This window comes from Pseudonaja textilis, chromosome 1, assembly GCF_049901715.1.
Source record: "Pseudonaja textilis isolate UNSWEBS1 chromosome 1, rPseTex1.2, whole genome shotgun sequence".
NCBI lineage: Eukaryota > Metazoa > Chordata > Lepidosauria > Squamata > Elapidae > Pseudonaja > Pseudonaja textilis.
This window is the reverse complement of record NC_141990.1, coordinates 129,943,365-129,966,858: the sequence shown is the minus strand read 5'-3', so window position 1 is coordinate 129,966,858 and position 23,494 is coordinate 129,943,365. Positions and strand designations below refer to the sequence as shown.

The window sequence follows — 23,494 nt, the reverse complement described above, 5'->3', positions numbered from 1 at the left end:
TTTTCCTAGACAACTAAGTTCTAGGTAGGACATGAGACCTGGCACCTTTGAAAGCAGTGGCTCTCCTCTCTTAAGCAGGTATCAGCTGCCTGGGAATGATGTCTCATCAATCTGATAAAAGCAGCAGCATCCCCTTCTGATGATTATCTCATGTTCAAAACAATCAGAATTCAATATTACAGTGCAAACTGTCTTCAGCAGATGGAGTATAGAACTGCATCCAGAGAACAGATATATGTGAGAGTAATGTAGGTTCCCAAGTGGACCTGGACTGTTGAGCCTTTCCTTGCACAAAGGACCTCTCAAAAGACTGACTACCCACCACTGTAGACTTAAAAGTGATGCAATGTTTTGTGGTCCTAGCCTGGACTACGCTGTTTCATGCAACAGTATTGGAATTCTTGCAATTCATGGACTTTCAGGTCTCCATAGATTCATTCTAAATCCTTGTGGCTCCAAAAGGATAATTAGAAAATTAGAACAACTTACAAGTTCTTATCCTAGCGTTGCATTTAAAAGATTGGGTTTTCTGCCAAACTGTAATGTTTAATATGAGCAAAAATGGAATTGTTACATGGGAAGTATAATATACATATGAAAATAGAACCATCTGTCATAGAAGAAAAAAAATCAAACTTTGTGATACTAAATAAATTACCAGGTAAATTCTCTTAAAATTTTATTACTGGTACACTATTAGATTTTAGCTTTTGCAGAAAGATAAATGGGTAGCAAAAGAAAAACAACAAAATGAGATAAAACTTTTTATTCTCTTATACATAAGATATTAATTATTTTGAAAGCAAACATACAAGAAACAAAATTATTGTTAAATGTTCATGTGCTAGTTGCTAACAATAGGTTTTTCCAAAAGATATGTTCAGTCTCAGAATCATTGATTATAAGGATATGAAAGTTTCTTATCTACTGGAAGCTCTTGTCAGTTTGTGTATATTATGCTAGGTATGCAAATATATTTTAGCCATGTAAATTTTATATTTTTTGAAATCCCACTGTATCCCACTGGTTTTTTTTTTAATGTTTTGGTCCTTTATATCTTTCTTCTTCTATATGAACTCAAGATGGTGTACATGGGTGGGCCATAAAGTATTTCAGATTCAGTTCCAAAAAAGTAGCTTGGAGCACATGGAAGTGCCAATTGAGCATCTTGTCTACAATTCTTTAAAGAAATTTGATTTTTCTTGGACCCTGTTGTCTAGAACTGTCATATGATATAGGGAAAAATATAACTCCTTTAATTATGTTCATGTCCCCAGAAGCACTTTTAGGAAAGTGAATTTGAAGCACTAAATAGCACTAGTACATAGAACTTCACTTTTCACAATTACTTTGTAGAATAAGTTGAAAACTAAAGATCTACCCATTCATCAAATCTGCTTCTGTGGGTCCCCAAGTCTTTATCTAACATCTTTACTATAGCCTATAACAACACACTGAAACAGTCAGAGGACTCATTGGTATAGTGGTGGAGGAAAGTAAGGAAGAGTCATGCTAACTGAAAATGTTTTGTTTATCTGATGAACTCTGCAGCTCAGTAGGGCTGATTCAGTGACTTACTTAGAAATACGTAACGATGTAGGTCAATGTAGATAAGTTTAATATAGCATAATAAAGTGAACCCAAACCAGAACTATAATCAATCACAGCAAATATTGGAATTGAACATATTATGTTTATTAAATAAGCATATGCAGTTTGTTATCCACACAAAGGTCTAAAAAAATCATTAACTGACTTATTCCCTTGTGCTACTGTGAAACTATAAGCCACAGATACTGTTTGTGGTAAGGAAGCTGTACAGTTCTGGATTCCCCAAAAGTCAAGCAAAAAGAGCTAATCAGTTTTAGGTTTTGTTTGCATGCTGGAGTTAATTTTATAGCTCATTTATATTAATAAATCTATCCCAGTTTACTTCCAACACTAGCAACTGTGAGAAGCCAATTAAATTAATATCAATTTCTTACAGCTGGGATTTGTCTCAGACTTCATATGAATTTATTTGTGCTGATTAAATAAGAACATGCTAAATTTAATTTTAATTTCAGTAATTTCATGTGCACCTCCTCAATAGTAACCCAGGTAGAAGCACATTACAGTCAGTTGAATGTGCTTCTGTCATGGGATTAAGAACTCAGTCATCCTAATTACAGATACAGAACTTCACAAAGAGTTAATTTATAGTTGTAATTAATCTTAGTCTCAGATGGAGTAATGGTTAACATTAGATAAATTAATTCAAATTTTTGTTGTTTAATACCAGGATGGGTGATACTCAGCTTCTCCTTGCCTCCATTTGAATTTTTTATATTATCAGACCTTGATTACAAAAATTACAACAACTACTGTACTATATAATATAAATCTAGATATAGATTTTAAAAACATTAAATCCTTGCTGCCATCTGCTGCTCATTAGACTTCGCAACCCAAGCCTGGTCATCATAAAACCACACGGAGAAACAGAGATCTTCTTAAAATCATTTCTTTAACCATATATAGATAGATATAAGCATGCCAGCTACCCTAAATCAAGAAAACAGTTTATTCTTTCTATAATCTTGTTTCTTTTAATTTCCTATTGTCAAGTTATAAAGTATTGAATGCTACTTGGACTGTTCACCTAAATTAATTCAGTCCAGGAAATCTACAGCTGCAAATATTTTAAATGTTCAATATTAAACATATTAGAGAATATAATGAACTATGTTCTAAATTTCAGAAGTTACTATTCTCCTGAAGATTTATTTATGGAAACACATCAACATGACTTCTTGTGTGTAAACATGGAAATCATAGACATATTATTTAAATATCCTAAAAGAATTGTATATCTTTTATTCATCTCAAAAGTGAAGAAAGTGGGGTTTTTGGCTCAAGGTATAGGTTTCTGGACAGAACTAAGTTTAAGCCCAGTGATTTCAAATAGCTAAGCATTGCCTGAATGTGGGCCATATTTATTTCAGGAATGCAAATTGTGTCATCACTGCTCTTCTAAGGGGAATTGATATTTGAAATACCTAGAAATACCTAGATTATATTTACAGCTGTACAATACTGATATATATTTCTAAACATATTATAACCCATCACATTAGGAGTAATTGGGGTTAGGGTTAGTTTACAAACCAACATCTTTTATTGCTTTTCCTGATATTTACATTTTACTACCATTGTTCAATAACTTCTCGATGCTGGGCTTAAAAGTTTTTTTTATGTTCCTATGTGCCAATTTCTATCCAGATTACAGACGGTAATCAGCTGGGAAGCATTTTTACAAAGTCCTATTAAAATGATAAAAATCTTCATTTCAAACATTAGTGGATTTCTGAGTAGTTTTGCTATGTAAAACAGTTTATTACATTGTTAGATACCTCTTTGTGTATTGCACAGGAATGAACCTATCTTCAGCCACATATCTTCAGCTATGCAAGAGATATTTCGCACTTTTACCTGTTGCATGGAAAGCTAAACAATGTGATTCCCTGCATGTGTATATACTGACACACACCAATATAATTTTTTGAGGCAAAACCAGTAGACATATTGTGGTTTCATGTTTTCTGCAGGTAAAATGACAAAACAGTTACTTCTAAGTCATCCTGAAAAAATGAGTTTTTCTAAGATTAAAACACCATAAATGGGTTTATTATTAACAAAACCAAAACCTAATGCCAAATAAGAACGAAGTAAACACATGAGATATAATACCACCCTTCTCCATAGTGGGTAACTATAGCCATATCTAATAAATACGGTTTATTTCCTACATTACTTTTCTCTTACCTGTACCCCACTATACTCACAAGTATAGAGGGAAAGGTCCATACTCAAGACCTGCACAAAAGAAAGAAAAATTTTAACAAAACTTTTTAATTATGTATGTGTTGATAGGTGGGATTGCTTGAAAAAAATGTGAATAAAAGGATGGATGAGGATAAAACTACCGTGGGATAGTTTTACACTCTGATACAAAGGATCTCATAAACAAGAAACCAACTTCCATATAAAATCAATCCAGAAATTGGAGTACTGATTACAATAATTGTGGGACCAAATTATTGAACTTTCCCCAAAGAAATGCATATAGAGAGCCTGGCAGGGGGAAACTTTATTAAACATTTTCTTTGTCAAATTCACATACAAAATTCATTGTAATGTGACAAGCCACATCATTCCAGCCCCCAGAGGTGATCATTTCTACACAGTCCTCCTCATCATACGCATTATTTGGTTCTCCGGTGCTCCACTTGTTGAAGGTCTGCATAGGGGATCGGTCAGAGTAGACAAAGCTGCCTTCCTTCTCAAGGTCATTAATGCCAATGAAAACTCGGCTGAGGCCAGCTTGATTGATGTAAGAAGCAATGAGATTATTGGTGGCTTCATCCTTGGGCATGCTCAGTGTCCCTCCTCTTCCTTGGCAGTAGAGCTGGGCATCCACATACCGCTTCTGTTCTTTCACCAGCAGGTATGTCTTATTATCTGTCTCACGCACACCAGCAACAGCTGCGGGGGAGGGCAGTGCTGAAAAGTGACCACTTGCATTTCTATAAACTTACTTAATGCATTCCATATAAGACAGACACAGCTGACCAACTAAAAAGCAAGCCAGGTTCTTTGGAAAGCAAGTCCTTTTATTTAGGAGGGGGGAATATATTTCCATAAACATGCCTACCTTTTTTAATGAACTTCAGCTCTGTTGTCAGCAGGGTCACTTGATTATCCATTTTACCAATGGCTGTTCGTAGCTGGCCACATTCACAAGGAATACCTAAAGTATAAGAGCAGTCTAAAGGCCTACTTAATGGAACATTCTTTTTCCATTAAGCCCAACCCAATTTTGACAAATGGCCCATAAACCAGATATAAGTGCATTACAATAATACTCTTTCTTCGGTGTTCACCAACAGCCAGGCCTGAAAGTCATATAAATTCATATTTTGATTGTTCTACTTTGGCTTCAAGTGCTCATCTTCTCTACCCAGGCTTCCCCATGGAGAAGACCCAGTGGTGGGATTCAGTTTTTTTTTACTACCGGTTCTGTGGGCGTTGCTTGGTGGGTGTGGCAGGGAAAGGTTACTGCAAAATCCCCATTCCCTCCCCACCCCACTAACCTGCTTTCCAGCTCCGTTCTCCTGTGCAGGGCAACCAAAGAAGACCCAGCCAATCGGGAGGCAGAGAATAGATGGGGGCGGGGCCCGTCAGAGGTGGTATTTGCCGGTTCTCCGAACTACTCAAAATTTCCTCTACCGGTTCTCTAGAACTGGTCAGAACCTGCTGAATACCACTTCTGAGAAGACCCATGGGAATAATAACTTTTTTTTTTCCTGAACAGAGAACTCTGTTAACTGTATTTAAGCAGGGCTTTTCTGTTCTGATGCAACATGACCACATTAAGGATAGATTGTTCTCATTGAGATTCCTTCCTGTAATTTCCTGTATAATAGGAATATATGGTAAAAACAAGACACTAGTTCAAGCGTACAGGTATTCCTCGATTTACAACAGTTCATTTAGTGACATTGCAAGTTACAACAGCACTGATAAAAATGACTTATGATCATTTTTCACACAACCGTTGCAGCTTCCCCATGGTCACGTGATCAAAATTCAGATGCTTGACAACCGACTCATATTTATGATGGTCATAGTGTCCCAATGTCATGTGATCACCTTTTGCAACTTTCTGATATGCAAAGTCAATGGGGAAGCCAGATTCACTTAACTGTGTTACTATCTTAAAAACTGCAGTGATTCACTTAACAACTGTGGCAAGAAAGGTCACTTAACAAATGTCTCACTTAGCAACATAAATCTTGGGCTCAGTTGTGGTTGTAAGTCAAGGACTACCTGTATTAGTGAACACAGGAAGAGGACTTGCACAAGTGTAGAAATTACACAGTCCTAACATGCCCTGTCATACTTTCTTAAGCCTATTTTTAAGACACTAACATTGTTCACTTAACTCCAGAGTTTTATTAAATTGCAAAATGGACTTTGAGAGTTAGTCAGCCAGTTCTGATATTATTTACCTGGATCTCCATTAGGACCAGGTGGACCTATATCTCCATTATCTCCTTTTTGTCCTAAGAAAAAAGACAATTGAACTTATCAGCAAATGAGATTTTATCCAATATCAATACATTATTAAGCTTAGATATTATCTTTACCATACATAACTGGGAAAATAATGTCAAATGAAATCAAATGTAACATACACATAAATGTGTTTCAAAATCAAAATAATATACTCTTATTGAATTACATTGTTCATTTCTTGAAGAAAATACATTCCTGCAACTAAGGAGTAAAATGTAAGATGCTTCAGGATTTCAGGGATGTCTTCCACTGTCATGGCAACGGCACCAACAGCCCTGCCCAGAAGGAGGCCATGTGGCTACTGCTGGGCCACTTCTTCTGCGGCTGCTTGCCGCAGCTCACATGCGACGTCCCTGGCCTCCATTTCACCATCAGAGGCCTTCAGGAAAGGCCTCTGCAGCCAAGAAACGAGTTCTGATGCATGCGTCAATCCAGACCTTGTTTCTTTGCTGCACAGGCCTTTCCTGAAGGCCTTCAGCAGCGAAATAGAGGCTGGGGCAGCACGCGCTAACAGTGGCGAGCTGCCTCAGAAGAAGTGGGCCAGCAAGGCGAGGCAGGTGTCAGGGTGTGCAAGGCCTGGTTGCAACTGCCCGAAAGTAAGTGGGTGTGGGACACATAGGGCAGCTCCACCCCACCCACCCCCACCGTAGCTTGATTTTTACCCATGCCTCAGCCTGTGCAACCAGGTGCAACGGTTAAACTTAATATATTGCTCAAAGTTTAATACAGAATGAAGAAAAATATACCTTTTGAGCCTAAGGGACCAACTTTTCCATGTCGCCCCATGCTACCTTTCTGCCCTTTGTCTCCCACTTCTCCTATAATATAAAAAAAATCAAAGGCAAATAAAGACTTCTGTTTTTATGAACTTCTAACACCCTATCTGTCTACATTATAGCATGTCTTAATTAAAACTAAATCTAGTTAAAGCTGAAAGGAACAGAATGTGCAAGAGCAAAAAGAGGATAAAAAGGAAAGGGAGAATGTGGGTTGAAAGAATTACTTCCAGTTAACCATGGTCCACGGGGAAAGTGCATCATATTTGCTTGGAGTATACATGCTAAAGAGAAAAATTTAACACAATAATGATAATTCAAAGAAAATCGTGCACACCAGCATGTGTTTATTAAAAAAAAAAAGCTCCAGATAAAAAGAATCCATCTTTATTATTGGCTTGTGTCATTTTCTTAGAGCTTAAAGCTTCAGAGATAACAAATTGCAAACAATGCTGATTTTGGAAAGTTTTACTTGAGAGATGTTTCTCCCAGTCTTTTCTATCCTTCCAATCTGGTCAGGCTGGATGGGCATGTTTTGTATCCCACTGCCTAAGGAATGCCGGCTGGGCCCAGAAGATAGGACTTTTTTGCTGTAGCACCTGAGCTATGGAACATTCTCGCTATGGAAATAAGGCTAAATATGGAATTGCAGTTTATCAAACACAAAAAATGAAGAGCTTTTCCAGATCACTGCGTGATTCTTAACTCTTTAATTCTTTCAAGCAGTAATTTTTCATCATCTCCAGAAACAATTATTATTTGGGGCAAGATCTGGTATCTTTCCCAATAATGAGGTTGCTATTGCAATCAGGGTGAGGTTCTGCTCAGCAACTTTGGGTCATTTTGGGCTGCTATTAGCTTGTCCACTCCCCCCGCCCCCCATTATTGGGAACACTTTCCTAATTCTAGGCACCAAAAGAGGAGGAACAGATCTAAATGTTTCAATATTTTGTATTTTCCATTACAAAACTCAATCAACACAATATATAGTAATTCTCAAATAAACCATTCCACATACATGCTAATTTTAATAAATCAAAAAAAATTAAATTGAATTTAATTAGGTACAAACCTATATATGCAACTGTGACATTATGAAAATATAATTGAACAAATAGTATACAAATAGTATATTCTCCATTTACTATTAAGCAATATTAATCCAATGCTTAATCCATTTTTAAAATAAGATTTACCTTTTTCCCCTGGAGGTCCAACTCGCCCAGGACGGCCTGGAGCACCTTTTTCCCCCTTTTCTCCATTTTCCCCTATTATGTAATAAAACATAAGGTAAAATGAAACAAATTATTCAAAATTCAGTGATATTATGTTCAGAATTCAATTTTTGTAATGAAAATGACAGCATCATTAATATTGTTTGTCCTGTTTATGTATGTAGTGTTCTTCTCATCACTTCACCATCTCTCTCAATTTTTACATTTAGAAGGTGTTTTTTTTTTAAAGGAAAACAGAAAAAATAGGTGTTTTACTACAGAACTTCAAACTTTATAGACAATGGGAACATAATGGCTTTCAAAAAGCAAGTATAAGAGAAAGTTATATACAAATTTCAACTAACAGAAGGGGGAAGTAGTCTGGCTTTTGGTTTGGTCTGAAGAAACTAGAAGGCAAAAAGAAATCAAAGTTCTCTGTCCCTCTTTCCTGCTACCTTGTGATTGTCCAGGTTTTTCCCACGAAGGATGTAATTATATTTGATCTGACTATTGATTGCATTATTCCACAGCCAGAACATTCATTATATTTTCTCCTCTAAGGAGAAGATTATATTTAGTTGATACCTCAAGGACCTACATCATTACTGAGCTGGTAGCTATTATTTTGTTTCAGATAATAAGCCACTCTTTCCAAACATGTTTTTTCAGGGGTAAGCAAATACCACTACTAATGGATCACAGGATGACCCTCATGCATATCACTCATGTAGACAAGGTTATTGTAATTACAGTAATAACAGCTGATTATTACTGATCAGATCCTCTGCATTTACTCAGTGCCTGTTCTGTTAATGTTTTCTTTAAAAATGTTAAGATATCAGGTTCCTTGACTTAAAATACAGTATAGAACAAGGAGTATAACATCACACAACAAAACAGTGAAGGTCCTTGAAATACTGTACCTTCAGATATACTAATTAAATCTAATCTTCTCCTTAGGAGTGACAATATAAGGAATATACAGGGTATAGAGTGCAGTTGTCAAGGTCACTTTTAGCAAGTAACCAGAGTCTACCCAAGGTTATTGTCTGAGGTAAGAATGTATTATCCTTCAGCGAAAAGTTCAACACTGTTAATGTGAGTGCCTCCCTCACCTTACTGAGAATAGCTGGAAGCAATAGCAAGTGTAGAAGTGTAGCTAAAAGCAAGGAAGGAACAGTAGGGTACAGCTACTCTCTCCCATCACTATACATTTATTGCCAGGAACAGCAGTATCTATCATGCTACCTAGATTTTAGTAATAGCATCTCAGACATATGGTCATTTCAGATGACATGGCTCCTTGGTTTAACGTCTTAGCCCTCTCAGAAGCTGCTCCTAACATCTCCCAGAAGAAATATGATTGGTCTGCACTACTAAGACTCAAATTGCATAGAAGTCAAGGGCACACTGGATTTCAGCCAACAGATGAAAGACTCTATATTTCATTAGTGTGTATCTAAGCCAGGGAGATATCCCCCCTGACAGTTTAGCTCAGACACTGATGACTTTTTAGAGATTTTACATTAGCTGCAGACTTCGTAGGTAGGTCATTTTGTGCTTCACTGCATTTCTGCATCAATCTCCCTCGCCATTATGACTACAGCTTCTAATTAGAGAGACTGTGCTGAAGCATGAACAAATTTGTTTTTTTCCTTCAGGCTTTCATATTTTTAGTTTTATATCTCAGTGTTCCCATTTCCTTGATAAAAGAGCAATTATTATTAGAACTCCAGAATCATGCATAATTGTTAGCCTTGGTGCGTCATATTTTAGCAGACTGTTTTTTTGGGGGTTTTTTTTGCAAAACACTGCCAATTGTTCAGGCAAACTGAGCAAAGTTGTGCAGTTTTTCTCATCGTAAAGTTTCAGTTTTCCAGATCAAGAGGGGAATGAAGATATACTACTTCCAGTTTGATTTCCAAAGAAGGGGTCAAAATGCAAAGACTGGGCCAATAAGAAATAGCATATGAAACTGCTTTACCAAGCAGACACATACAAACACCCCCATTTAATAATATTGTCCACTTTTTTTCTTCTATAAGGAGCCATATTCTTTTTTGGACATTGAGAAAAATCAAGACACATAGGGGTGTGTAGAAATCAGTGCTTTTCACTGAGGAAGAGACATTCCAGAAACCCAAGCAAGCAATCTGGAAAGGTGTCCAAGGACAGACTGCTGGAGCGGGTGAGAATCACCTATGTTTCTTCCTCCTCCTCCCTTCATATCCCTCCCCCGTTGTCAGGGCAATCCACCTGCCAATCGAACAGCAGTATTGGGGTGAGGCAAGAGAGAGAAAAGACATGATGGCTGCCTGAGAGCTCTGTAGCCATAGGCTAAATAAACAGAACCAAAGCCCAGGAGTCAAAGTAAAAGGGGAAACTTAAAGTTAGACAGCACACATGAGAAGATACAACAGAAAAGTAGGCAGCAGCTGAGAAATGTGGAAAGAAAGATATGTTTTTTTCCTTCCCTCATACTGGCATGAGGCTAAACACTCTGTGAGCCATTTTCCTCAGACGGAGCAAATATTTGCAAAAATGGGAAAAGAATGAAGAAGCCCTGTCAGGAACAAAAAGCGGGAAAGATTAAGAAAAAAAATGACTTATTTGGGTGAGAGATAGAAAGCAGAAATCAAAAAAAGATTGAACTCTGCAGAAAAAAAGTAGAACTCTAAAGAGAGTAAAAAAGACATACATACATACATACATACAGAGAGAGAGAGAGAGAGAGAGAGAGAGACGGGGAGAGAGAGATATTCAGACAACAGAAATAGAGAGGTCATCAATAAACAAAGATATTGGAGATATAGAAAGATATGAGATTTTTAAGCTTTCTTTTTGAAAAATAAGTCTCTTCAATTAATTGTCCATGTTTCCAGCACTTTGTATGTATTAGAAATTCATTAATATAGTTATTGGTGGTTTAAAAAAATGTGTCCATGCTTTCCCATCATACGCACAACACTTCAACAGAAAGAGGTGAAGAAAACAATGGCTACATTCATATCTTATTCTAACCCAGGTCTTGTGGAACAAGAGATGCTGGGTTCAGATTATGAATAAGCACAACATGGCTTATAGGCTGAACTCATTTTTTATTTATTTACTCATTAAACAAATGTATATCACCACCCAACTCAGACACAGGTAACCCTAGCACCCATACATTAGTCAAGATTGTTAAAGATATTCTGCTAAATAAACCAGACTCAATTTTACAACTGAGAAAAGCAACTATATTCCATTAGTCAATTTCTGCTTTATTTTCTTCCTTTTTCCGTATTCCAAGCTTCCTTACAATAATAAAAGACTGCTTATTCAGCTCAGGATTTAAGGTTATTGTAGCCTTACAATATCTGTATGAGAAAGTTAGGAAACTAAATCCTAACTTAGTTTATTTGTAAATCATACCAATGCTTTCTCTGTTTAACAGCCTTTTTCTTCTGCATAATTGCTCAGTCCCTAGTTCACAAGTATTGTGGGACAAATATTATTATTTTTAAATTTTATTTCGTCTCCTTTTTTAGTTACTCAAGGTGGCAAACATATCCAATTCTTCTTCTATTTTTCCCAACAGCCCTGTGAGGTGGGTTGAGCTGAGAGTGACTTGAGTGACCCAAAGTCACCCAGACAGCTTTCATGTCTAAAGCAGGACTAGAACTCACAATTTCCTAGTTTCTAGGCCAACACTTTCAATATTAGACCAACTGGCACTTGAGGAGAAATCTTTATAAGAAAAGAAGAGAGAATGCATATCAGCAAAAAAGAATGTATATTAGAGAAATAATCTACAATTATTTAATAACAGAGATGTACATAAAATAGAAAATATATTGTGTTTAACATTTAGAACAAAATAACCCTCCACAAATTGTTCCATTAGGATGTTTCAAGTTGGCTGTGTTCTGCAGATAAAAACTTGAAACAGCTTGAGCAGAAGAGCATTTTTTCCCCTAGGTCTCCTGAATTAGTTGGATGGGAGACAATAGTGATTACTACATAATACACAAACGGCCAAAATCTGATATAAACTATTCTTTTAAAAAGTTTAAAAAATAAGTATGGTATCCATAGGAAACGCAGCAGTTTTCTCACTCAATGAAATATTTAAATCAGAAGCAAGCATCCCATCCCCCTTCTCAAGCATAGAACAAACAAGCAGAGGTCTTTTCAATTACTTTAAAGAAACTCTAGGTCAATTGGTGGTTTTTTTTTTCATGAGTGCAAAAAAAATGCTGGTACTTTTTAATTGCGTGAATAACTCTAAAATAACAAAATGCAAGAAACAGGCACGGCCATTTTAACTTGGAATGTTTTGGATATCTTATTATAATTACACTGCTTGGATTCAATTCAAGGGTACATTTTGGAGACAGGGAGCTATTTCTAGAAACACTGACCCAACTATGATTCCATTTTTAGGGTGAATTCATGAAGATGTCTTTGAAGCAGTAAGAGGCACCACAGCACTTTAAACAAACTTTTATTGTGGCATGAGTGTCTTCAGAAAACTAATTTATTTCATCCAATTCATTGAGCAAATACAATAATAGAGTATACAATGGAGAATAAGCTCACTAAACAGTTAACAAGAATACAAAGATTACATCCTGACATTATCAAAAGAAAATACTCCCCGCCCCCCCAATCTACATTAATGGAATACAGTGAAGTGAAAAAATAACAAAGACTGCTTAACTCCAACTTGGGGCAACTGTTGTAGCAATCATTCAGCTATATTTGTGTTGATAAGAGATTTGATGATTTTACTTATTCCAGTAGTCCCTATAATATTTCAACAATTATCTCAAAATCAGAGGCGATATACCACACATGACAGTTTTCTCTAAAATCTTTGGTCAAAAGAAGAAGAATAAAAAGCTTATTCCCAAATGGTTTCTATTTCTTCCAGAATTAACCATCAAATGTATGTGAAGGTGTCATGTTGTCCTTTATTTTTATTTTGTATCGTAAGGCCTCCCAACTTCATTGCAACAGAACTACCATTTGCTTACATTGTTGGCGATTCTTATTTTCATGATAAAGAGCCCAGCCCTGTTGATAACTACATATAAAATTATGAGCCATGGTGGTGCAGTGGTAAGAGTGCAGTACTGCAGGCTACTTCTACAGGCGACTTCTGCTGGCTGCCAGCTGCCCACAATTTGGCAGTTCAAATCTCACCAGGCTCAAGGTTGACTCAGCCTTCCATCCTTCTGAGGTGGGGTAAAATGAGGACCCAAATTGTAATGCTGACTATGTAAAACCACTTAAAGAGGCTCTGTAAAGCACTGTAAAGCAGTATACAAATCTAAGTACTATTGCTATTGCTATTGATGAAGCTACTAAGATAATCCAAATAAGTTAGTAATATTTTTCAGAGTTTTGACAATTCTAAACACAGAATATGACCAAAGTAGAGAAGAGCAAATCACGAATAACCAAGCATACCATTTCCAAAATATCCACTCTATCTAACCTTGCCCCTCTGAAATATAAATGATTAAGTAATCACAGAGTCACAGAAGGGGTCAAAAATGGCAACAAACCAGCTAATATGTATAAAATAAGGACATGAAATAAGAGAAATAAGGCCTGTTATTGTCCTTCAAATTCTACATTCTGTTTATGCAAATTAGACTCATTCTCTTGTAAAATATTTGTCAGTTTTTTGTTGGTGTATAGCAGGGGTGTCTAACTCGCAGCCGGCAGGTCAGATGCATCACCTGCTGGCCATGCCCACACTATTTTAGTGAAGGGAGGGAAGTCACAATATATCATGTGATGACAACGTGACAATGTGAGTTTGACACCCCTGGTGTACAGGTATCAGTATGTTCTAAGAAAAATGAAATAGTATAAGTGAGTAACTAAAAGCAGAGAAGCAGAAAATGTTTTCAGGGCCAGTATCCAAGAAAATTAGAAAGATATACTTAGTTTAGCGAATAAGATTTGTGTGGCTGTTTATTGGGAATTCTATGGAAGGATTGTTTATGACCATCCAAAGCCCTCTATGGTTGTTTGCTTAAGCAGCAACTCAAATGACTGTTTCATTATTATAGGCCAATTGCTCCAGACAAGGAAAAGCTTAAGAGAAAAGTTGGCCTATTTCACTAAGAGAATGCAATCCCACTGACAATTACTAGAATGCCATCAGATCAATAAAAACGAAAAAGGAATGTCTGATTATTTGTGGGAAGAGAGATGCATATTACCTTTGAGGCCTGGAACCAGAATCTGAACAGAGCAGGATTCCTCTGCAATATGCTGAGCATATCCAGATCTTGGAAGAGACAGGAATGCAAGGCTAATTACAGAGACAAAGAAAACCAGATCACTCTTCATAATGAGCTTGTCCCTTACTCCTAAAGGGAGGAAAAATGAATAAACCATTAACAGGGATTCTAAATATTTTGGACAGTTCTAATGTGTTCACTATCTTCTAAGGACACCATAAACTTTACAGCATATTAATAGATATCTTTAATATATGATAGCTTGTTAAGTTTCAAAGTTTTTGGTAATATATTTTATTGGGAAGGGACACTCAGGTTTAGCAGAGTGAGAGTCTGCAACACAAATATATTTTCCCCTAGATCATAATCTATATTTAAGCCAACAGAAAAGAGTTTGGCTTGGTATACTTGTTCAAAATCCGCAGAAAAAAAGGAATGGCCCTTCATACACACTCACAAAAACAAGATTGGAAAGAAAAACCTAATTTAGTGGAGGATGAGAGTGATCTACATAAAGGTTCCCTGGGGAAGTCGTGAACACAATTCCACACTGATAAAAAAATTCAGTTGAAGGAAAAACAAGAATCTTTGGGAAAAACCCCAAATCCAAATGATATGATGGGAAAATGTATAAAATTGCCTTTTCCTGCAGTTTTAAGTCAACTAAGAGAAAGAATAAAGACTAAGATCTTGTTTCCGAATGAAGCCAAAACACCTGTGCCTAGAGTTGTGCAAGAAAAAATGGCAACGCATTCCTCGGTTTTCAGTTACTTCTATCAATCTTGATTAGTTCCCCTAGCAGATCTATTATTCATCTTAATTTCTGCTCAAATATTTTATGTGTGGGTTAGGGTACACATAACAGTATAAATATACCATTCCAATAATAACTTGATTTGTACAATATGCTTAAATACAAACTAACCACAATTTAGTACTTTAGCTGAAGCTTGTAATTAATGTGTTGAGTGCATATCATTAATTTATGATTGAATGTCTTTCTTGTAAACCAAGAAAGCTCTGTTAAATAAGGATCAGCATGAATTAAGCTGCTGTGAAACACATTATATAGATTCAGCAAGCTCACGTTTATTGTGAAAGAACCCACCAGCCTTTGATATTAAAAATAAAATAAACCAGCATGGGGTAGCTGACAAGGATAAGAAGCAACTCTTCCTCCTTTTTGAATATTGCTTTTTTAAAAAATTAACTACAGCTTAATCTCTTCATTCTTTTCTCAGGTTAGTGAATCAATAAGTTTCAGAGCAGCTTGGCTTTTCCTGACATCAACCTTTCGTATGTATTGAACCAGCCATCATAGTCTATGCAACATATCAGGAGGGTTGTGAAAATACATGGTTGTACCTATCAGAACTGACCTATTCAGTTAGTCTCCAAATACAGACAGATGTTTGTAGACATACAGTTCTACATAGTCGGGAAATCAGAATCTACCTGTGTTTTGGACAGTGGCATGAAATGCTTAATATAAGTATTGCGATTTTGCTTTAATAAATTTATGTATTTAATAATACATTTAATAAATAAATCTTTAGGAGGATGGTATAAAAAGGATATGGAAAGAAACAAAGAGTTCTATTTTGTCTGTAACTTATTCCTCTCCACACTATTTGTTCTTTTGTGAACTAAAAAGAGTTCTGGAGGTGGGAAATATATAATTCATTGTACAAATTTGTTTGCCTTAGAGGGAAAACAGTCAGACAATTCTCAATGCCTACAGAAACAGTTGCACTATTTTAAATACATCCTTTTCTATGATCGTTTGTTTTCTTATTTTTTTCTTGCTTTTCTTCATCTCCATAACATTTTCCTACTTTTATTTACTTTTATTTGCTTCTTCCCATTTATTTGCTTTTTTTCATTATTTCCAAAGCTCTTTCACCTTCTGTTTTTGTTTTTTAGATTTAGATGTCCTGTTTTGTTCCTTTTCCTTGAAATAGACTTATTCGGAAATAGCACTTAATTTTAGCTAACTGTACCAAAACATTGGTCCACATCTTTTTTTCCAAACCAGGGGGATCTATTCCAAAAATTGGTTAGCAATCGTAATATAGTACAATAAACTTGCTTGTGAGAACACACAGGGTATCTCACACTCAATCCCGAGTGATCACAAAGTACAGTCACAAACTTGAGGTCAGGGTTCAAAGTTAGAGACTATAAATTATAGCCTAGTTGGAAGTGATAATTTTATGGTTTGCCTACTTGAAGAGGACTGGTTTAGGGAAGGATGCTCCAGATCTCTAGCAGCTGCTTGAAAGGAAAAATTAAATCTGGACTACTGTATTTCATATTCTTCAACCAACACTTTATAGTCCATATTCTATACTCCTTAGCATTGTGGGCACACATGAGAGGGAAGAATCAGAGCTGAACTTTTCAATTCCAGATATTGTAAAAGTTGTGAAGATAATGCTTTGTGCTTTTGTAGCATTTTATTTGCTGCTTAAATAAAAAAAACCTCGCTGTTCTCCTTATGCATTCTGCAACACACTCTGTACCAAGAAACAACTCATTTATAATAGAACAGCATAAAATAAAAAATATACTCCTATGCAATCCTGAACACTATAAAAATCAATTTCAGATGTTCAATAACTTTTTCAATGTAAAGACATGAGCCAGTCTGTATTCTATGACATTAGATGACCTACATTGCAACAATTCCAGACTGATCTCCCCACTCAGCCCTGATCTAAAATTCAGTACTCCTTTTTATCCAGTTTCCATAAATATATATATATGTATATATTACGCAGCCTACTCTCTTTTAAGCCAGGCTTTTGGCGGGCACAACCATCTTAGCATTACGTACCTTAGATTTGCTGAGAGAAGAGGCACTGTAGCTGAGCTGCTGACTGAAAGGGCACTGCACCACAGATGGACCTCATTGCTACTATTTACAAAAGTCCGATAGGTTTTAATTTGAAGTGGGCTCAACTGCTGCTCTTCGACCATCCAGCAAATCAGGCCCAACCGTTTGCAAGCGTTATCTATAAACAGCTTCCTGTTTGAAACAGCTCAGCTGTCCAGCAGGACGTTAATTAGGAGCAAAATGTGTGGGAACGAGGCAACAACCCATGATATAAACGGCTGCTTTTGGCAGGGTGCATTTTTGGGAATGCAGGACACTTCTCTTTTCGTCTCTCTCGCCTTCCCATGAAAAGAAGCCCCTTCGTTAACTCTTTCATGCCTAGTGTCAGATAGCAGCCATGTGAATAGGATCCTAGGAGAGCAAAGGTCTTCCTTAGTGCCTTGCTTGGGTTGGGAGCATGGAGATTCATTATATGCAGATATTTTTAAACCCAATAACATACCTATTCTAAACTGGCACAGTCCTGGATACCAGGACCTCCTTCTGCAGGAAATGTGGATGGTTTCATTGTTCATTTCTGAAAACATCACTGCCCCTCAACATCCTGCAGGATAAAGTCTCAGAAAAGTGCCCCTAGTCTGGCATAACTACGTTAGAAAACAAGAGCTGAATCCCCACTATACTCCACTCCAAAGCAACATCAGACTGGGACAGAAAGACACTTTCTTGATATTTTATGCTTCTCCAGGGTAGGCAATCTGAAGTTTCTGCATATTTTCTCAAATCCCTGTTGAACATTACTGAAAAATAGTGTGCTTTCTTCCAATATTGAAACAGGAAAATTTCAACAACTAATACCTGTCCTAAAATAGGCTTAAACAGCCCTAAGAACCGCCCCCCCTGAATTTTGCTCCAAATCATAGCAATATCGTTTCCACTGTGGATCCTGCAATCCCAACTGTTTATGGAAACATTCACCAAAAAATTGCCAGTCTACCTTAATATTACTTACATCAAACAAGTGTCCTCTAAGTTTACTGAGATAAGGCACAAAAATCCTATCTAAAATTTATAAAGATTTTTGAATCAAACATCTAAATTAGACATTCTTGTTCATCCCTGTTGTTATCTTGAACCCACATGGCAAAACTTCCCCTTACAATTTATACAATTGTGAATGTGAACAATGAACGGCATGCCACAGCAGACTTTTAGCACCTAGTTGACCTTGGCTGATTTTGAAAAAGCAAAGACAGACCAGGTTATTTCGATGCCAGGCCACTAGGAAACTCCGGAGCTACAGCCTACTCTTGAGAAATTTGTAAAAAAAATTGTAGAAGAAAACATTGGAAATTTTCTTCATGAAGAAAACTGACAATTGTGTCCATGCATTCACCTGCACTTGTGTTCCACTCAAGGGAATCTTGGCACTTAATAATTTCATCTATCCCAGTACAGATTAAGACAGTCAATAGCTAGTTTCAAGTTCACTATTTCTAAACATGAACTTAGAAGTTCATGTAGCTTTGTCATTTCCCTGCAGGGATGTCAAACTGGTGGCCCATAGGCCAGATGTGTCACACACAGGCCATGCCAACCCCAGCTCTGCAAAGGCAAAAGTTGCAATGTTGGGTGACATCGTTAGGTGACATTGTCACGTGCTGAGTTTGACACCCGTGCCTTAATACATGTTCAAAAAAAGAGTAAGTGGGGTTATTTTTTGTAAAGGGTATATAGTCCCAGAGCAAATGAATATACAGGTGAAACTCAAAAAATTAGAATATCGTGCAAAAGTTCATTTATTTCAGTAATGCAACTTAAAATGTGAAACTAATATATGAGATAGACTCATTACATGCAAAGCAAGATAGTTCAAGCCATGATTTGTCATAATTGTGATGATTATGGCTTACAGCTCATGAAAACTCCAAATCCACAATCTCAGAAAATTAGAATATTACATGCAATCAATAAAACAAGGATTGTACATAGAACAACATTGGACCTCTGAAAAGTATAAGCATGCATATGTACTCAGTACTTGGTTGGGGCCCCTTTTGCAGCAATTACTGCCTCAATGCGGCGTGGCATGGAAGCTATCAGCCTGTGGCACTGCTGAGGTGTTATGGAAGACCAGGATGCTTCAATAGCAGCCTTCAGCTCTTCTGCATTGTTCAGTCTCATGTCTCACATCTTTCTCTTGGCAATGCCCCATAGATTCTCTATGGGGATCAGGTCGGGCGAGTTTGCTGGCCAATCAAGCACAGTAATCCCACGGTCATTGAACCAGGTTTTGGTGCTGTTGGCAGTGTGGGCAGGTGCCAAGTCCTGCTGGAAAATGTCAGCATCCCCATAAAGCTCATCTGCGTAAGGAAGCATGAAGTACTCCAAAATCTCCTGGTAGACGGCTGCATTGACCCTGGACTTAATGAAGCACAGTGGACCAACACCAGCAGATGACATGGCTCCCCAAATCAACACAGACTGTGGAAACTTCACACTGGACTTCACACATCTTGCAGTGTGTGCCTCTCCATTCTTCCTCCAGACTCTGGGTCCTCAGTTTCCAAATGAGATGCAAAAGTTGCTCTCATCAGAAAAGAGGACTTTGGACCACTGAGCAGCAGACCAGTTCTGTTTTTCTTTAGTCCAGGTAAGATGCTTCTGACGTTTGTTGTGCAGGAGCGGTTTGACAAGAGGAATACAACATTTGAAGCCCATGTCCAGGATCCATTTGTGTGTAGTGGCTCTTGATGCACTGACTCCAGCCTCAGTCCACTCCTTGTGAAAGTCCCCAACACTTTTGAATGGCCTTTTCCTGACAATCCTCTCCAGGCTGCGGTCATCCCTGCTGCTTGTGCACCTTTTTCTTCCACACTTTTCCCTTCCACATAACTTTCTTTTAATGTGCTTTGATACAGCACTTTGGGAACATCCAACTTCTTTTGCAATTACTTTTTGAGGCTTTCCCTCCTTATGGAGGGTGTCAATGATGGTTTTCTGCACAACTGTCAGGTCAGCAGTCTTTCCCATGATTGTGCTTCCTACTGAACCAGACTGAGAGACCATTTAAAGGCTCAGGAACCCTTTGCAGGTCTTATGGCTTAACTAGCTGATTAGAGTGATAACAGATAACAGATAATCAGAGTTGGAAGGGACCTTGTAGGTCATCTAGTCCAAACCCCCACACTATTTCTGACAAATGGCAGTCCAATCTCTTCTTGAAAGTCTCAAGTGATGGCGCTCCCACAACTTCCAAGGGCAAGGTGTTCCATTGGTTAATTGTTCTCACTGTCAGAAAGTTTCTCCTTATTTCCAGATTAAATCTCTCCTTTTTCGGTTTCCAGTGGAAAACTTTGTGGGACACTTTGAGCCTAGAATATTGAACCTTTTCACAATACTCTAATTTTCTGAGATTGTGGATCTGGGGTTTTCATGAGCTGTAAGCCATCATCATCTCAATTATGACACATCACGGCTTGAACTATCTTGCTTTGCATGTAATGAGTCTATCTCATATATTAGTTTTGCCTTTTAAGTAGCACTACTGAAATAAATGATCTTTTGCACGATATTCTAATTTTTTGAGTTTCACCTGTAGAGGCACAGCAAACCCACATGCTCGCCTTTTTCTCTTCATAAAGCAATGTCTACGAGAAGCTACTACTGAAAATGAAGGAGACCCCCCCCCTTTTGCCTGTCCCTCAGGAAATCTTTTGATTTTCATTATTCCTGAATACTTAATGAAAGGTCTTATTGGACCTCATCTTTTAGCAGCTAATTATTTCTGGAGACTAAGGAAAAAACTGCAGCCAAACCAGGTAGAAGCTGCTTTGGGACTGATGATGTCCACAGATTGTGTTGATACTGCAGATGATTTTCATTAGAAATAACAGGATATGAATGTCTATATTAATCCTTTGCACCTGAACTATTCCAAGAATCCACTTGATTTGTTTTCTAATAAATAGAAATTACTTCAGCCATAGAGGCACAGGGCACTCTGTATGAATTCAAAAGATGCCAGAAATTAGAGAAGTTGACTTAGAACATGAACAAGTTCAACTAGCATTTTAATTTTCCACTGTAAAATACTTTGCAGAATTATTTCCTGCAGACACATTATGGAGTAGAGATGAAACATGTAATGAAACAAAGCCTTCAAATTAACATTAAGATTTTTTAAAAAAAACATTAAGTGAAAAATAATTAGAAAGTTTATGGCATACATTGGCCTGTGATTAAAAAAATATAGAGAATACTGTAATGGGCAAATTGAAGAAAGCACTACGGCATCATTTTTGATAGGGAAAATGCTTTTAAACAGAATGTTCAGAATGTTTTAAATACAGATATGGTTAGAATGCTGAAACTTCAATTACTTAAAATCTACTAAGTGAAAATGAAATTGTACCAGTTCTGAAAAAAATCCATGACAACTACCTCTGTAAAGTATAAAAGCAACTAGGCATTGCATTCAATCCACCGCTCCTATGTAAAGAAAAACTTTTAATAAGCAATTTAAGCAAAGGATTTGACAAAATACAGGTTTAAGAAAAACATAGGCAAGATAGAATTGGACTTCAGAGTATTTTTGTTTCATAGATTGAGCCAGATGAAGGCATACTGAGTATAAAAATTCCATGGCTCAAGAATTCAATTTTTTATGGAGATTCTTGATTTCATGCCTTGAGGTTTTTATAAAAATGGTAAGGTCAAGTGAATACTATGTAGCAGACTCTTGGGTTCTATGCTGTTCCCAGCAGAGCAATTAAAACCCCAGGCAGAAAACAGACTTCCCACAATGCCATCAAGAATTTTGTCTGTAGCATTATTAAGATTATGCTACTATAATCACAGTAACACTGTTAACAATCCAATGAAGTGGCAAAATTTTGCCCATTTTATAATTCTCATTTTAAAATAATCACTTTAATGGGGAAAAATGTTGCGATGCTTTTTATATGTTGCTCACACATCTCTCATGTTCCCAGCAGTTCCCATGAAGTCTAAAAATCAGCTGACTGAGCTTGCAGTTTCTTTTGGCAATGGTTCTGGGAACGAAGACAAGTTCACTTTGCAGTGTATCTTTCCTTTCCCTTTTTAAACCTCCATATGCACCCATACACAAACGTAGTTCTTTGATTACTCAGGGAGGTCAAATAGGATAAAAAATAGACCAAAATAATTTGCAATTATGAGAATTTAAATGCAGGCTTGTTTAGTTCACATTCTTCCAAACAGTAACAAAGCCATCACAAGCATCAAGTTTTATGTTTCTATCCACAATTGAGATACTTGATAGCAATTAATCTTTGCAATAAAGCCCTATAAATAAAACTCTCAACGTTCATTAAAATGCTGTGAAAATTGGTTATGAGGACTGCATACTCTGTGAACTTTGAGTGAATAGGCCCTGAAGCCTTTGATTAACCTTTCACTACCCCAAATTAAGTCTGAAGAATCTAATGTTGATGGGTAAGGATTTCTCAAAACATTAAATATAAATCCAGAAACAAATATGACCTAAGAGGCAACTGAATTGTGCACAAGGGATTGGTAGAGCTACCTATTCTTTAGTGTCTATCTTTTGAACCTGAAGAATTCAGCTTGCTTAATATTTCAAAACCATGAGTCTTTTATTTAAATAAGGTAACATCTCACTACATATTCTCAAAAAAGCTCTTTGAAAATTAGAGTGATATACGGAGTGATTTCTTTGCCTTCTCTAGGAGTTTTGAACTGTTATCTATTGGTGATGTAGTGAATCCTGTTGTGTGCAGAGGATTACACTTGAATGACATCTTAACTCCCTTCAACTCTATTTCATTTAAAGAAATAGAACAAAGCAGGTGTCATTTTTACTAACATCACTGAGTTGATGGAATGCATATATGATGAGCTTTGTTTCCCTCAAGTGCAGAATATATAACATAACCTGTAAGTCAACTTTTAGGTACTTTCAAACAAAAAAAAGTTTGAGAAACTTTTTCTGTACACCTTAAATCAGAGGTCTGCAATTCCCAAGCAACGGCTTTTTGGAATTGGGCTGTGCAAGCAGCAGGCAAGTGCACAGCTCCATTTGTGTGTGGCTGCATACGCACCACTTGGTGGATGCAGCATTGAAGTTTTACACTTTTCAGGAAAATTAATTCAAAAACTTGCTTTTTGTCAATCACTTTCAAATTTTAAGAATGTTCACATGATTAATCTGTGAAAATGTACCTATAACCCCAAAAGATCATTGAAGCATTAAATGTATCAGGTTGCTTTACTCCAAGTTGCTTTAGTATTCTTCTAATGCAGGACATT

General features: G+C 36.9%; 1 protein-coding gene across 4 annotated transcripts; it reads right to left on the bottom strand.

Moving 5' to 3' along the window:
- Window positions 1-751: 751 nt before the first annotated feature.
- Window positions 752-17,465, bottom strand: COLEC11 (collectin subfamily member 11). Of its 4 annotated transcripts, none has more exons than XM_026695252.2 (7): window positions 17,183-17,465; window positions 14,326-14,417; window positions 8,090-8,161; window positions 6,864-6,935; window positions 6,051-6,104; window positions 4,694-4,789; window positions 752-4,542 (listed from the first exon to the last, which is right to left on the bottom strand). In XM_026695252.2, the coding sequence occupies exons 1-7, from the start codon at window positions 17,323-17,325 to the stop codon at window positions 4,133-4,135; spliced, it is 939 nt and encodes a 312-aa protein (XP_026551037.1). In that variant the 5' UTR covers window positions 17,326-17,465; the 3' UTR covers window positions 752-4,132. The 4 variants fall into 4 exon arrangements, with proteins under 4 accessions (XP_026551037.1, XP_026551038.1, XP_026551040.1 ...); XM_026695253.2 differs by having other exon boundaries at window positions 752-4,524; window positions 17,183-17,462; XM_026695255.2 differs by having other exon boundaries at window positions 14,326-14,475; window positions 17,183-17,265.
- Window positions 17,466-23,494: the final 6,029 nt, after the last annotated feature.